The 17203-nt window shown below is 35.8% G+C and overlaps 1 protein-coding gene across 7 annotated transcripts in view; it reads left to right on the top strand.

Annotated features, from left to right (window-relative positions):
- Shprh (SNF2 histone linker PHD RING helicase) overlaps nt 1-17203 on the top strand; it is a 100609-nt gene that overhangs the window by 49345 nt on the left and 34061 nt on the right. For 4 of the 7 annotated variants that reach the window (XM_029565176.1, XM_008836703.3, XM_029565177.1 and 1 more), the window contains 7 exons: nt 2087-2260; nt 2538-2600; nt 3638-3863; nt 5360-5503; nt 6829-6930; nt 8885-8956; nt 10687-10875. In XM_029565176.1, the coding sequence (XP_029421036.1) occupies nt 2087-2260; nt 2538-2600; nt 3638-3863; nt 5360-5503; nt 6829-6930; nt 8885-8956; nt 10687-10875 (970 nt within the window). Of the gene's footprint in view, nt 1-2086; nt 2261-2537; nt 2601-3637; nt 3864-5359; nt 5504-6828; nt 6931-8884; nt 8957-10686; nt 10882-17203 lie in introns of all 7 variants that reach the window. The other 3 variants (XM_029565175.1, XM_029565174.1, XM_017799048.2) reach the window with 1 other exon arrangement.

The raw sequence follows: 17203 nt of genomic DNA on the forward strand, positions 1-17203 counted from the left end.
CCTTTATCTTAAACCTTTATCTTAACATTATTTGCATTGTGGATTCAGCTAAGAAAATGTTAAAATTATTTTTAAGTTGTTTATCTTAAAACATTGAGAGTCAGTCAGATGTGGCAGTACGTGCCTTTAATCCCAGCAGTCAGGAGGCAGAGGCGGAGTCAGGCAGATCTCTATGAGATCTAGGTCATCCTGGCCTACATAGTGAGTTCCAAGACAGCTGGCCCTACAGGGATACTGTCTCGAAAACAAAAAAAAAATCCCCCTAAAAACGTAAAACGTTTACTGGAGCTAGAGAGATGGCTCAGCAGTTAAGATCACTCACTGTCTGCTCTTGCAGAGAATCTGGGTTAGTTCCCTGCATCCATGTAGTGGCTAACAACCATCTATAACTCCAGTTGTAGGGTATCTGATACCCTCTTCTGACCTCTGCAGAATGCACACACATGGTACACTTATATACATTGCAGGCAAAACACCAGTACACATAAAAATTAATTAATTTTTTAAAATAAATTTACTTAAAAGATGTAAATTCTCCTATTAGAACAAAAAAAAATACAAATCTTACATAGTTAAGTTGATTTCCCAATATTGCTGTGTATTCAGAGGTTATTTTAACACACTTGGATGTTTTATATAAAATTGATCTTTCCAAAAAATTCATTTGAATTTTATTGATTATTAGAAAGGCAGTGAATGTAGCTAATTGATTAAGACCGGAGCTGGTTTCTCCAGCCAAACTGCTCTGTCTACTCACTTCCCCACTTCTCATTTCTGCTGTCCTTGGAAAAGTGGCTTGGGCCTGTGCCTTACTGTCTTGATCTATAAAGCTAAGAATTAAATAAAATGATATTTGTAAAGCACTCACTTAAAATAGTGCCCACTATACAGTATAGCGTATGAGTTACCTATAATTACTTTTTTTCTTAATTTAAAGAATCTATAAGAGAGAACATTGCCAAAACTAGTTAAATGCTGCCCTGTGGTTGTGCTCTCAGGTCTTACTCACAAGACGCAGATTTGAGTTAGTAGAGAGAACCTTTCTGAACTTACTTTTTTCCCTTTGTTTGAAAAGTTAGTTTTTGAAGAGTAGCTTAAACTTTTAATAAGTTTGATATCAAAACCTTATTGTGTGGTTTTGATACCTTACCAAATTTTATTCAAGTGACTGTAAAAATTCAAGAAATTACTGAGCAATTATTCTGTACTCACTGCATGTTTTTTAGAAAAAAATCCATGAACAATTTGAGAAATATAAATATATAAAAAATAAACCAACTATTAAAATGAATATTTTTCTTAAATTCCATGGAGAAAAAGAAACATAGATTTGAATATCCTAGCAAAGGCTTCAGGAAGGAGTTCAAGCTCTTCTGAATAGTTTTAGAGGAAGGGGATGAGTAAACTCCTAAAAAGCAAGAAAGTCATCTCTGTATTTTCTAGTTTCTGATTTCTTACTATTCTAGGTTTTCTTTTTTCCTTATAAAACCATGTATGCACATGTATAAATTATTCTTCAGCAATCAAAATAGTTACAAGCCATGGAGTTACAGATTGTTCAGTGGTACTTAGCAAATGTGAGGCACTGGGTTTATATACCCTACCCTGTCTTTTGTATTTTTTTTAAGCATTTGTATTTGATTTTAACCTGTATCTCTGCCACATAACTGTAATAATAACTTTGCAACATTAAGTAGTTCAGTTTTTTTATTTTATAACATGAGCACCTTAGTAACTCTTAAAACTACAAAGACATGCTTATCAGAGTGTCTAGAATATACTATGTGCTTTATTAAAGATTTAATTGTATCTTTTTAAAAAATATTTTATTATTTTTATTTAATGTGTATATTGCCTGCACATAGGTAAGTGCACCATGTCGCGCAGTTCCCTCAGAGATCAGAGGAGGACATCGGATCTCCTGGAACTGGAGTCAAATGTTGACTAATAGTTCATTGGGCACACTCTCAAGGGAAATCTCAACCAAGTGTGTGAATTTGGCAGTTTCATTAATACTTGACAGCCATTTTCTGAATTGACAATGCTCACTTGTTACTCTTCCTTTGGTGCTGGTGATGGAAATAAGGTTCCATGATTGCAGAGGTCTTCAGTTCTTACTCACAACACAAATGGAAGAGCTAAGCAGATTCCAGAAGTTAGTGAGAGAAGCTGTGAAGAACCTGGAGAGACCTCCGTCCCGTGATGTTATTGAGTCTGCGACAGTCTGCCACCTGCGACCAGCCAGACTTCCTCTCAACTGGTAGGCAACTGAGGAAATCGTGCAGTTAATGACCTCATTCTGTTAAGTTGTATTTTATCTGAGTCAAGAAATAATTGTTCTTGAATAGAAGCAATTTTAGTTTTAATTCAGACAGAAGTAGAAAGATATATTCTTTTAAAAATAAAGTAATTCAAAGTGCGTACTTGAAAACTAATTCTTTTTCTAAACCCTGTCATGTGCAAAATAGTAAGCGTCTTTCAAAAATTACCTGATTGCTGGTTTTGTTTTTGAATATTTCTCTGGTTATCTTTTTCAGCTGTGTCTTTTGTAAAGCAGATGAATTGTTCACAGAGTATGAATCCAAGCTATTTTCTAACACGTAAGTTCACTGATTATTACCCACAAGGAAAAGGAAACATTTTGAAAGATTTAATGTTTTATGAGACTATAGTTTCTACTGTGACCTTTACTCTGTATGCTTTTCCTTTTTTAAATCAATTTAATAAACCTTTGACATTTAACAATCTCAGTTTTTTTTTCTACATAGAAGTTACCCCTAAATGTTCATTGAATGGCATTTTTTAGTTATTATAGTTGAGGGAAAATTGGGAGGAGTATTCAGATCCTATTCTTTATAATGTGATGATTTGGACTTGTTTCCCTGTCCGCTGAAAAGAGCAAATTACTCTTTAACCCTCAGTATGTTCATTCATGAAATGAAGATGGCAACTCATCCTTTGTTGAGTTTTTACAAGTATTCAATAAGAAAATATACATAACAGTTTAGCATAGTGCTTAGAACGTAGTACGTACCTGATTAAAAATGTTAGCTCTAATTATTACTTTTCAACAGAATCTTTATCCTTGCATTGAGATCACATTGCTTAGTGCATGTAACCATGGCATTAGCAAATTACACTCTTGAAATAGAGACTATGCTCTGATTGTGTACCAATGGCTACTGTTGCTTTCTTCTTTTCTTTGTTTATGGCTAGTAATGGTGGCAACTTATTTTTAATTCTCAGAGTGAGATTCATTGATGAAATTTAAAGATTATTTTGGTTATCCAAGATTGTGCTCATGAATCACTGGCAAGGCAGGGCACACACTTATAGTCTTAGCCTTTGCTAGGTGGAGGCAAGAGGATCAGTTCACAGACAGCCTCAGTTACATAGTGAATATGAGGCTAGCCTGAGCTACAGGAGACCTTGTCTCAACAATACTAAGCAAAAAAGAAATACAGAACAAACATCCAGCATTTTAGAATTTTCCCGAAGACCTTCAAGCATGATCTTCTTGGCGTGATCCTGAAAGCTGCTGCGTGGTTGCTGAACTTGCTTCCCTGCTTGTTCTACCTGCTTGTTTGCAGTGCTTGTTATGCACAGTTACTGTAGCTTTGTTCTGGTGTGTTTTCAGAGTCAAGGGTCAGACTGCAATCTTTGAGGAAATGATAGAAGATGAGGAAGGACTGGTGGATGATCGAGTACCTACCACTACCCGGGGCCTATGGGCAATCAGTGAGACAGAGCGGTCTATGAAAGCAGTTCTGTCATTTGCAAGATCACATAGATTTGACGCTGAGTTTGTAGATGAAGGAAGTGTTTCAATGGATCTTTTTGAGGCTTGGAAGAAGGAATATAAGGTACACTATTTTAGAACTTTCTTCCAAAACTACAAACCATTTCACGTTAACTTTAAAATCTGCTTTAGAGGCTTGATGTGTTGTAATTTATTTTCCTAAAGTGTAATTATTATATTAAAGAATAACAAATAATATGGCATTCTATTTATTAAAGTAGTAAACAGAAATTATTATTAAACTGGAATATACAATTGACTTGCAGTAACTTTTTGTTCAGCTGTGATTCATTCTATTCTTAGTGGGACCTTAACACTGTTAGTTTATGAAATTGACATAGAAGATTATTTTGGTTTTGCATGGGGAATAAATAACCAAATATCAGTATCAACTTCAAAGATTGGGGAACATAGTAAATATGTTTCAAACTGGAAGTCTGGAAACAATTTCAATGAATACAGGATAAATTGAACTTTTATTTTTATCCTTTAGTGAATATATTGCATTACAACTCTATATATGGGATTTGATTCTAGAATTTATTAATTTTAAATTATTCTTTATACTAAATTTCTTGTCTGTTAATCCTTTGCCTGTGAGATGAGTAAGGGAGACAGATTATTTTTTAATTATAATGTCATTTTATAATCTTTTTAAAGCAAAATAATAATGTGTCAAAAGAGTAGATACATTGTCTGTAATACCAGGCCAGACATTTGTTAAAGTGAGGAATGATACTTTCATAGTTGAAATCTTTTCAACAGTCTATAATAATTTTTCTTGCGCATTATTATTATAAATGTAAAGCACATGAACATATTTAATTATAGCAAACCACAGAGAAAGTCAGTATTATGTACAGCATTAGCTACTCCTGTATCTTTTTTCTACAGCTGAGTTTTACCATGTGTTCCGTGTGTAGACAAGTGCTCTTTGTGCATCTCTCATTATCCTTGTGCATTTTCTTCATGCTTTTGCATGAAGAAAACAGAGAAAAACAGCAGATGTAGCTACTAATATATTGTTCAATTAAGATCCAGTTCAGAATATGTTAGTGAAGGAAGTTTGTCTAAACTTTTATAGTGATTGATAGAATCCTTTATGTTTTGGAAATTTTTAGGAATAAATATGTATTATTCCAATGAAAGGTGGGATTAGTAGTAACTGCCTATGTGGCATTGAAGGAGGACTATATAAGGAAAAAAGAGAAGCTACAGTTAAGGCTTTCTAACGAATTTCTCCTATCCTTAAATCTTTTTTAAATTGGATGGTGTATAGTCAAAGTGTTGATCCCATCTATCTAGTATTGATTTATATGGATTTTTGGTCTTACCATGCAATCTTTAGGTATTCTTTTCCTAGGAATTGCAGACATTGTCCTATGAGGTTATTCTGTCGCACTTCCTTATCTTGAACTTGGCCTAAAGTATTGCTTGTTCCTTAAACTCTTAATGAAAAAATGTAGACCTCCTTGAAACCTTTTGCTTAAGGTACATCTTTGTGATTTTAAACTAATTTAATTCTGTGTTTTCCACTGCCTTTTTCTCTTTCCCCTTCAGTTGCTTCATGAATATTGGATGACTCTAAGAAATCGTGTATCTGCTGTTGATGAACTTGCAATGGCTACAGAACGACTAAGAGTGAGACATCCCAAGGAGCCAAAGCCAAACCCACCTGTTCCTCATATCATTGAACCACATGAGGTAATTGGGAATAACGCAAGAGAAGTCCAAACTCCACGGAAGAGGTAGAGAGGAAGGGCAGTGACCTGTCCTATAGTCATCACTGTGCATGAGAGCCGTTAAGGCATTTTGTGGGTCAAAAAAAGCAGTTTCATTTATATATAATATGGTTTAATATCCACTGTTTCAATGCATTTTATTTCTTCCCAAGTTGGGTATTCATCTATTTCTGAGTACTTTCTCTATATCAAATCCAGTAGTTATTCTTAGTTTCATTTTAAAAGTAATGTAACCTCAGCTCTCCTAAAATTAGAAAAACAGGTTCCTCAGGAATAACTAAAACTTACTTTGCAGTGCTTTTCTTTTATATCTTAGTAGTAGATATTTGCAATGTATAGTCCAATAAATCCCTGTATACTTTAGGATTAGTCAGAACTCTGCCTATCTTTTCTAGTCCACACGAAAAATATTTATTTCCTTTATAATTTACTTTTATCCCTTATGAGGTTTAATAATTATACTTATTTCTTTTTGTTCTTTAAATTTTATTATTTTGGTTTTGTGTATATGTGTATTGCCTGCATATGTGTAAATGTACCCTTGTTGTACTATGCCCAGGGAGGTCAGAAGAGGACTTTGGATTCCCCTGGAACTGGAGTTATAGATGGTTGTTAGTTGCCATGTGGGTGCTGGGTTTTAAACCCAGGTCTTCTGTAGGAGCAGCCAGAGCTCTTAACCACTGTGCCCTCTCTATACTGCCCCCCCATTTCTTTTTGTAAAACTTTTAGACTATAGCTTAGAGAAGCTTTAAGATAATTTATTGTATACTCTCTCACTTAAGAATGAATTCTTGGTAATTTTTTCTTCAAAAGTAAGTTCTAGGTTGAACTTCCAGCACCAGAAAAAAAAAAAAAAAAAAAAAAAATAATTGCACTCATCTGAATTCTCCTTTCTGTCTGTTGTACTTGGTGAAAATAAAAAAGAAAGGACAGCGGTTCTTCCTTGGGTTTCACACGTCTCCCTCCCTAAATCAAATCATGCAGGTTTCTTCATCCAATACATGTACTACTAAGAAGTGGTACATAAATAGAATTTAGATGGATTTTTATCTGATTCAAATACATAGTATGCTTCCCTTTAAAACAACTCCACATTAAATTTTGTCTTCTGTAAAGCAAGTTCTTTCAAATACATTATTTTAATAGCAATCTTACAAATTTGAATTTGAAATTTCTTCTTAAGCTAGGACATGAATTCCTGTTATTCAGGGAATTAATGCATGTTTAATGTAGTTGAACCATTTTTCTGAGACAGAATAAAGAATGGTCCTTTTGACTTGTTTTTAGGTAGAGCAAAATCGAGTAAAGCTAATAAATGATAAAGCCGTTGCTACATCACAGCTTCAGAAGAAACTTGGACAGCTTCTGTACCTAACGAACTTGGAGAAGGTATTCTTTAATGCTGTTTTCTCTGTGCTGTGTTATCATAAACCACTTTAGTGATCTGTTGCATTTGAATGAATAGTGTATTTTGTTTGTGTTAGTTATATGAGTTTTATGAGTCAAATAAGCTATATCTACAATAGCTACACAAAAGTGTTATCCTTAGAAATGATAATTAGATATGATTTAAAAGGAATGTACTACATAGTAAGAAATGTAAACAGATTATATAGTTCAAAGTCTTTGATAGAATATTGCAGTATACTTCAGTGAAAATTGTCCTATGTAGCGTATACATGTATTCTTTCATATGTTATGTGAAAGCTCACAAGTCAAAAGACATGGGAATAGAGTTCTGTTATTTAATGTGATTCATGATACATTTTCCACATTGTGATTAAGTCAGACGTCCGAATTGTTAAGGCACTGATAAATCCATTTTATTCATTATTCATAGTTGATCCTTTGACAGAGCACTTGATCAGAATTGGCAAATACATAGAGGGTTTTTCTTTCAACACTGTAACAGTGTCATGACATCTTTAAAATCCTGAAATAAATACCTCCCAACCTAGGATCAATACCTAGAGAAAATATCCTGCAAAAAAGGGGGGAGGCGATAGAAATATTTCCAGATAAGCAAAAACTGAAAGAATTTAACCTCAGTAGACTCACTGTAGCAAATACTAAAGGAAATACTTTGAACTAAAGGAAAATGATTCCAGAATTAAAGATAGAACCACAGGAAAGCATGAAGAGCAAAGGAAAGCTTAAATGAGTAGGTAAATATAAAAAAATACTGACTAGTTTTATAAAAGAATGAAACAGCAGTGCTATTATATAGAATATACAACAGACACAAAATGAAGATGTATGATAACTTAAAAGAAGGAAGTAAGCTCAGATTAACTATTATAAGAGTCTTCCATATTTCCAAGAGATGCCCAATATGTAAAGATACCAAATATTTGAACAAATGTGGTCTAACTGAAACCATAGTACACCTAAAAACAACTGTACCTTTTTCCAGGTGTACATGGGATCCTTACCAAAACCAAATTAATGCTGACTCAGAAACTTAAAATTTTTACAAGATTAGAATTCTGCAAGGGTATGTCTATTAACAAAAGAGAATTCAAGTAGAACTCACTAATAGATACCTAGATAAATCCTCAAATTTGACATTAACAATACACTTCTAAGTAATGCCTCATTCAACGAAATTATAGTAGAAATTAAAAAATATTCTAATCTGAATGAAATTGAAAATATACGACTGTGCAGGTAAGACATGCTTAAAGGGAAGCATCTATTTTTAATTGACAAATAAAAGGGAAATTTATGACTTAAATCTGGGATCTGCAACCTACACACAGAAAAAGTTCATTCTGCCACTATTTATATAAATTAAGTTTGAATGAACACAGTCATGCTCATACTTCCCTGCTGTCCATGGCTGCATTTGAGACTACAGTAGCAGAGTTGGACAGTTGCAACAAAGCCATATGCCCTCAAAGCTAGTAGTATTTGCAGTCTGACGCCCTTTCTTTAATTCTGGAATTATTTTCCTTTAGTATTTGCTGTAGTAAGTCTATTGAGGTTAAATTCTTTCAGGATTTTTTGTTTTGTTTTGTTTTTGCTTATCTGGAAATATTTCTTTCTAATAAAATGTAATCTGAGAGTAAAATTTCCAAAATTTAGCTATGTTGTATTTTTATTTTAATTTTGTCTATTATAATCACAAACTATAGTAAAAATAGTTTCCTTTCTTTGTTCATATCCTGAGTAAATACCAGAAATGATGATATTATTATATAAAGTATTAGGTCCTCTCACTAGCTAGATGATTTTAATTGAAATTACCAGCACATATTGTTACAAATGAGTTGCAAAGCATGCATCAAGTTCTAAATATAATATATGGCTAATATGTTTTTTGAATTTTTCTGTTTCCCCATAGTCTCAAGACAAAACCTCAGGAGGTGTTAATCCAGAACCTTGTCCAATCTGTGCTCGACAGTTGGGAAAACAGGTAAAATTATAATAAACATCACATGGATTTATAAAACGCTGTATAATTTTCAAAGACTTCTCCATATAGTCAGCCTGTCTTCACTTCTCTTACACATGTGCGTGCACATGTGCACACACACGCATACCTTCTCATAACTATGTGAAAGACAAGTATTAATCTCAATTAGATACTAGTATGATCTGATAAAAGTCAGTGATTTAAAAATATTTAGATTTTATAGGATCAGTTCTTTGCAGGTAGCTTAGTGAATTGTGTCTGGTATACAGATGGCCCTGGGTTCAGTCTTTAGCACCAAGACAAATAGACAGGTAGAGGTGGATCATGACAGAATAGGATCTTTTTTGCTTTTAGTTTCAGTGAAATTTCATTTTGCCCTAAGCTTTTACAGTTTTTAATTTTTCTTTGTATCTGTTATTTCATTCAATTTTAGTTTTCTGCATTAAATAAATAATTGGGTTATAAAAATAGTGACAAAACTGTTTTTGCGAACTCCCATGCTATATATAGGGACTCTGTCCATCCCCTTGATTCTCCGTTTTCCTCCTCACCTTATTATTTGGTTCTATAAATTGGGCTCTATTGGAGCTTACTTGTAAGTTCTTGCTGATCCTGTTAGAGACACTGCCATGTGTTCTCTGTGTCAATTATTCAGTGGTACTGCTCAAGTATAAGGTGGCTCTTCGACTTTTTTCCATTACAGATATAGGTGAACCTGTCTTTCTCTGTACCTTATCAATTCTGAGTTCCCATGAGTCACAGAAGTCCTCCCAGTCATAGGAAGTATCCTATATTTCCAGTGTCACTTGAGATGCATATGGTAGTAAACAATGCTGCTGTGTCAAGCAAATATGTTATGAGATAGGCCTTTAATTTTGTGTACCAAATGCAACTCCTGATGGTTCTCTCTGACTTAAGCCCCTGAGAGCACAGATGCACAGATGAAATTAGAGAGGAATAGGAGAAGTATCATCCAACCAAAACAGAGAACCCTTCTCGTGTCTCATTAATTATTTTAAAACCAGGCTTCTCTACCTTAGTTTGTTCTACCCGTAGTTTGAATTATTTTCCAAAGAGCTTCTTAGTTCCCTTTCAGAGTGTTGGCTGGGCCAAGCTACACACTTTCTCTACAAGCTACACACTTTCTTTCATTCAGTACAAGTCCATACATGTCCAAATCCTAAACAAAATGCAGCTAAGAACCAAGTACCCACTGCCAGAGTAGTCACAAGACAAGTGGTTTCACAAAAACTCTATTCTTTTTAGTATACTCAGGAACACATTTAAAATAAATCTTGAAATACTAGCTCATCTCACTTTCTATATAAGTGCTTTAACAAGGGAAAGTGCTTGATAAATTGAATGGAATGTGTTGAGTATATTATCTTCAAATTAATGCTTTCTTGGTTCTACTTATCTGCTGCTGGAGTGCTGAAGGAATATTTCGCAATTTTTTTCTGAAATGAGAACAACAGTTTAATATAAAATAAATATGATTAACTGTTATTAGGATAATAAAGCTGAAAATTATGAAAGCTTATTCTCCTTAAGACTAAAAAAATAATTTAAATCATGCCTTGGCTTTCTTTTATTCCTTAGAGAATGCTAATATCATGAAATATTCAGGAAGTGCAATTGTGAGTCATCTTTCTCCTGTATATGTCTTGGTAAGCGCAAGGCATTGTGGGTAGCATTCTCATCCAGGCTTATTCTGTGTGTTTTCTTCTTAGTGGGCAGTGCTGACCTGTGGACACTGTTTCTGTAATGAGTGTACGTCTATTATTATTGAACAGTACAGTGTGGGGTCTCACAGAAGCTCAATCAAGTGTGCCATCTGCCGCCAGACCACATCACACAAAGACATCTCCTATGTCTTCACCTCAGAAAAAGCAAACCAAGATGATGATATCCCTGTGAAGGTAAAGGTAAAGTACAAGAACATGCAGATGAACAGTTACAGCAATAGCATAGGAATGAGCATCTGACCAAGCAGAGCATTTTTTTTAAAAGTTGGCACAGTGACTGTGTGGAAACCACTGTTCTCTATAATACACTGCCTGAAAGCTTCACCCTTACGACCTACTTCTCCATTGTGGGAAGAACACAACAACACTTACTCAAACATGGCTAGCAACAGTCACGCCTACTGTGGAGTAAAAGAATTCCAGTTCCCCATCATCTGAGCTATTTCTGTTCACTACAAATATAGAGAGTTCCAGGCTGGGAATAAAATTCAGTGGTAGAATGCTTGCCTAGCATGCCCGAGACCCTCGGTGCCAAGCATTAAAAATGAACAATTAACCCAAATATAGAGAGTTTTGGTTAAAGTTAGTATTTATTTTTTAAAAACTTTTTCCTCATTCATTCAACCCAGGATGTGAGAAAAGAAGGATGTGCCCAACCAAGCTGAAAGCTTGGCTATTGGCATCAGCAGTGAGTGTCACAAGAGTGACATTGTGTGCTTTAAATACCATAGACTGGTAGTTCAGAAGAAAGCCAAACTTGAATTTATATTCTTAATTTTTCTCATGTTTCATTCAGAACCTTAAAAGCATTACTGATTTGAGGTAGAAATCAGACCCATTGGACTTTCTGCACAGAGTACTCATTTAATGAAAAGCCTGTAGTAGATATTTTTATTTTTAAATGTACTTTTTAATTTTTTCTAATCAAACTTGGTTAGAAGGCAAATTAATATGTAAATGTAGAGGGGATTATGGGCCTTATAGAGTACTTTAGACAATTGTAAGGTAATACTTTAGCAAGATGTGGAATCTTCATTAATTCCTTATTCCTTCTTCTGAGTTCCTGGTACTCTATTTTTTTACTTATTTTTTTAGAAATATTTTTTTTTATTTTTTATTGAATTTTTGTGTATTTCATACAGAAAATCATCTTTATGCCCCCTTTCCCTTTTGCACCCTACCATAGTCTGCCCGCTGGAGCTCATGCATTCTGTCATTTGTGTTAAGGCCTATCATGTAAAGTTAGTGTCCCCAGATGTCCTTCAGTGCAAGTTCATCCACTGGAATCTAGTCAGTCTATCTAGAGTCCCTCTACCTAAGAAGATCAGTTCTTCCTCACCCAGCAGTAATCAGCTGCCAGTAATTCCTCCACTTAGATTGGGGTCTGCTGTTGATTTCCACAGTTCTGTGCTGGGTTTTTGTCTGCTTGAGTTTGCTTGGGTCTTGTGCATGCTGACACGTAGCTTCGTATGAAAAGAGTTCCAGGAGCCTGTAGGACTGTTTCTATATGGTCATGCACCTCCTCCCTGGCTCTTACAATATTTTTGTCCCCTCTTCTACAATGAGCCCTGAGCCCTGGGTGGGTGGATTGTAATATAGGAGTCCTAGAAATATGTTTTCTAAGTAGAATTAATGGCAAGTTGAAATTACTATCAGGAATTAGGTATGTGTTAGGGTGCCCCTCCCCAAGCCCTACAGTTTGATTAAAGAATTTGTAGTTGTTTCTCTCTCTCTCTCTCTCCCTCTCTCGCTCTCGCTCTCGCTCTCTCTCTCTTCACTCTCTCTCTCTCTCTCTCTCGCTCTCTCTCGTATTTGAGTAAAACTGAGAATGTCAATCTCCCTGCTCTTTATAGTTTATTCAGATAAATAGAATACAAAAGTTGGAATGAATTTTCACTTGTTCTTTCCTTGCATATTTATTAGACATATCTTGGGTCCCTGTATGTACTTATGAACCAAACAGATGTTGTCGCTGCCCTCCTGGATTTTACACTTTGGCAGTGAGGGTGGAGAGGACTTGGAGTTGGAGCAGGAAGCATTGACATTAAATGATGTTATAGTTTGTTGTAATTATGGTAAATACTACAAAATAAAAGCAAACCTGAGCTTTTCTGAATGACTATTAAGCATATACAGTAGGGATTGGCCAACAGAAGAGGATGGAATTGATCTTGTAGAGAGGAGGTTCCCAGACAGAAAAAAGAACACACACAGTATGTGACAAGAGCAGGCCAGAATTACTTGGCTACATACAGAAGGCAAAAGTGAAACTAGCTTTGAATGTATCTGGGGGACTAAGGCAGGGCACATTGAGGGACTGTCCAAAGCTTTGGGAATTTTATTTCCATATCAGCAGTAAGTCTTTAAACATTACAGACAAGAAAGTATCAAAATCAGGTTTAAATTTTTAAAAGATCCTTTTGCTATAGTGTAGGAAATATATTAGAAGGACTAAAAGAATAAAGTAGAAACATTTGGACACATTTAGGCCGTCACAGCAGCTGTCTTGGCTAGGTTGGTGGCAGTGGAGATAGAGACAGGTGGCATGTTCAAGGGACACCTAGTAAACATGAGTATCATTTAGTGATCCCCTAGATGCTGATGTGAAAATTCAGGTGAATCTCATTACTCTTGTTGATGAGAAATTGGAAAAGGAGTACATTTGGATATTCTGTATTTGGTATTTTTAATATAGAACTAGAACTGTAAAATTCAGTCACTGGCATAAAAATAAGCTTTCATACAGAATGACTATGATACCTAAGGAAAGAAAGAGAGGCTAGCTTCAGATCACATCCTACATCCATAACTTTTAAAAGACTGGTCAGAGGGGCAATGAAGGCTCGAAAAGCCTGAGAAGGAACTGGAGACGTGAGAGTTGGGGAAACAGTACTGTCAGCAGAAGCCATGGAGACAGGCCACCAGAACACTACTTCAGCAAGGGGGCACTTCCTGTGTAGCTAGTGGAGGTGGCTTCAGAAGGAACTCTTTCAGTGCAGTGACTGTAAAGGAAAAAGCAGAGCTGGGAGATTGAAGAGTGAGCAGGAAATGAGTAAGAGAAGAGAGAAAATGACCAACTGTTTGATAAACTTAGAAGTAGAAAACCTAGAGTTTAAGCTTGGAACCAGAAATATATAAAGGCAGGCTTTCTTTCTTTCTTACTTTCTTTTTCTTTCTTTCTGTTTAAAAGATTCTTAAGCATGTTTAAGTTCCAGTGAAAGGATAGACTGGAGTGGGCAAAGATGGCTGAGTAAGTATAGGCACTTGCTGCCCAGCCGGACATCCCTGAGATCCACATGGTGGAAGGAGAAAACTAACTTCTGTAAGTTGTCCTCTGACTGCCACATGTGTGCCATGATACATACACATACACACTCTATACACACTCTGTCTCTCTCTCTCTCTCTCTCTCTCTCTCTCTCTCTCTCTCTCTCTCTCTCTCACACACACACACACACACATACAAACTTACAAAAAAATAAAAGGATAGACTGAAGATAAATGAAAGAATACTTTGTATTATGTCTTGAAAAGGTAGAGTGTTCATATATAAAAAGTAGAGCTGTTGTTGAATTCAAATAGCAGCTACAGGTTGAGCTGTTAAGCAGACAAGTTGTAAGGGTATATGTCCTTATCTGGAATGGGAGAGCCTAAATGAGGTAAAGGAAAAAAATGTGTGAGAAGATGAAGCAGTGAGACTTGAATGTCCAAGTATACAGTGTGTAATGTCCAGATTTGAAGTATAAAGACTATAAGTTAGGCACCCAAGTGCTTTAATAAATGACAGACATAATGGAAATTTTTATAAAATGAGAAATAATGATTTGAAATCTGCATTAGGGATCAAAGAAAGCAATACCAGAACTCAGATGCACAACATATAAGAAAATAAACATCCTCTCTTCAAAAGAACTACTAAGAAAGCAATATGATCGAAGGACAGACCCTAGTTAAAACAAAAACTAGTATTTTGACAACTGGATGTGCACACGTGCTTGGTGGAGTGGGGGTTGATACCTTACAGCATACGTTCTACCAGCAAAACATTCAGGAATGGAAGGAGATCGTGAGAAGGTGTGGACACAGGAGTGAACTGCAGTGCAGTTTGGGAAGGATACAAGAGCAGTGGATCACACTCTAAGGATCATCTCGTCTTTCTGAATCCCCTGGATAAATGTGTTTAAAGCGTGTACCCAAAAATTGGAGAGTGAAGTAGATAATTTGGAGAAATCCACTGACCAGCCGTGAAGCCTTTTGTGGTCACTGTGTCCTAATCGCCACTCTAAGAACTGCTGTTCTTCTCAGTCCCCCTCCTCCTTTCTTCCCACTCCTCTGGTTTTTTTTCTCTCCTTTCCTTCCCTTAAAGATGATCGTTTTTAATTTGTTTTCTCTTCTATTTCTCACTTCAGATACAGGCATGCCAGCAGCCACAAGTGTCATTGGCTGGTAAGAGGAAGGACTCCCCCTTAGATGGAGATAGCATTAATCACAGCACCAGGAACCAGCATGAGGCAGAACTGCTGTGTCAAGCTTTGTGCAGGGAGGTTTAGGAAAAGGTTGCTCTAGCTGCCAGTAAACAGCACAGCCCCTGTACAACTGAGTAACAAATGCATCAGACAAACACCTGTTCATTTATGGCAGCTTTCCTACACACCCAGGACAGTTAACTTACTGCCCTGTTGGGAAAGAGATATCAGTGTTGAAATAGTACTTATGTGCTCTTGGTGCTGCTTGTGTTGATGAACATATAAAGTATCTTATTATGAAAACCAAAACATTAGAGTCTCTACTAAAGTTCTTTCCTTTTGCCATAGATGGTATTTCCTTTTTATTAAGCATAACAGTATTTTACTTAGTACATAAACCAGTGCTATCACTTCTCCACTTTCTCACTCTAAACACATCTATGCCTGCTTCTCTGCTTTTTCTGTCACTGTTTGTGTCTGCCACTTCTTCCTTTTGTTACCTGTCACCTCTTCTGCCTTGTGTCACATTTATACCCACCGTCTGTCACTTGTTCCTTGAAGCATCTGCTTAATGTGTTTTCAGAGTTTGCCCCACTCTTCTGACTCTCGGTTCACACTATTTCTAACCCTAGAGGTATTTTTCTTTTCTATTTTCTTCAAATCTTTGGTACTTAACAATATAAAGAAATAATATTACATTTTTTAGAAGTTTTTGTTACATTTGAAATGTTCATTTCACTATAAGTATTCATATCAAGATTTTGTACATAGTAGACAAAACAATAGCATACATAGTGTTTAATCTTATAACTGGATGCCATATAAGAGATACTGGACCAATATGAAAATAGTGATAGTCTTTGACATTTTTTTCTAGTCATATTTTTGGAAATTAGGGATTTCACAATATAAAGAATCATATTAAGCACAGATAAAAAAAAATAAACATTGGAGTTACAAATGTCCCTTTGGTCAGTGCACTTAACATCAAGACCATATACATCTTCCATAGCAGCAGTGTGACAGTATTCCTAAGTGACCTTGGAACCTACTGGGCATTTCACAAAGTAAACAAAATTCCCCTTGCAAGTTCTAACAACTGCCAGGCATTTTAGATGGTGAAGTAACTTCCTGGCAGAACATATGCCCCACGTGGCTTGTTCCCTGTGTCCTACATTTGGCTAAGTTTAATACAAAACACTTTGGCTAGTGTAAGCCGAGACCCTATAATGGACAAGATTCTTATATCTTAAGTTTCTACTCAGAACAAAATATTATTTATAGATATAGCCACAGCAAAACAGCATCTTTCAACCACCACCCACCACACAGATGCACAATTCATCATCTTAATTTTTTTTTTCTTTTTTCTTTTTTTGGTCTTTTTGAGACAGGGTCTCCCTGTAGCCCCAGCTGTCCTGGAACTCACTATGTAGACCAGGCTGGCCTTGAACTCACAGAGATACGCCTGCCTCTGCCTCCCGAGTGCTGGGATTAAAGGCGTGCACCATCATGCCCAGCTTATCATCTTAAACTTTTGAATATTTCGTTAACCAGCTTTTACAAATATGTTTCTCAGGGCCTAGCTTCATAAATTTGGACTCATTATATACCATGATTCAGGAATCTGTAGTTTTAACAAGCAATAGAGATGTCTTATGTGCCTTTTTATAGAGAAAATACTGTATTTACATCCAAACTTCCAGACAAATTTAGTAATACAGCAGTAAGAGGTATAGAATTCTGGGTATAGAATTTTGTAGGGTTTTTGTTTTGTTTTGTTTTGTTTTAGTTTTTATTCAGTTGATCAAAAGGTGGCTGGTGACTTTTGTTTTTGTTCAGCTGATCAAAAACTGACTTGTGACATCGTTCTACCCCTTTTCAAAATGTGATTAAACATCTGGGTAGAAGCCGGGTGTGGTGGCACATGCCTTTAATCCCAGCACTTGGGTGGCAGAGGCAGGCCTGGTCTACATAGTAAGTTCCAAGTCAGCTGGGGCTACAGGGAGACCCTGTCTCAAAATGACAAAAAAAAA

Source organism: Nannospalax galili, unplaced genomic scaffold (genome assembly GCF_000622305.1).
Source record: "Nannospalax galili isolate Female #2095 unplaced genomic scaffold, S.galili_v1.0 scaffold377, whole genome shotgun sequence".
Classification (NCBI taxonomy): domain Eukaryota; kingdom Metazoa; phylum Chordata; class Mammalia; order Rodentia; family Spalacidae; genus Nannospalax; species Nannospalax galili.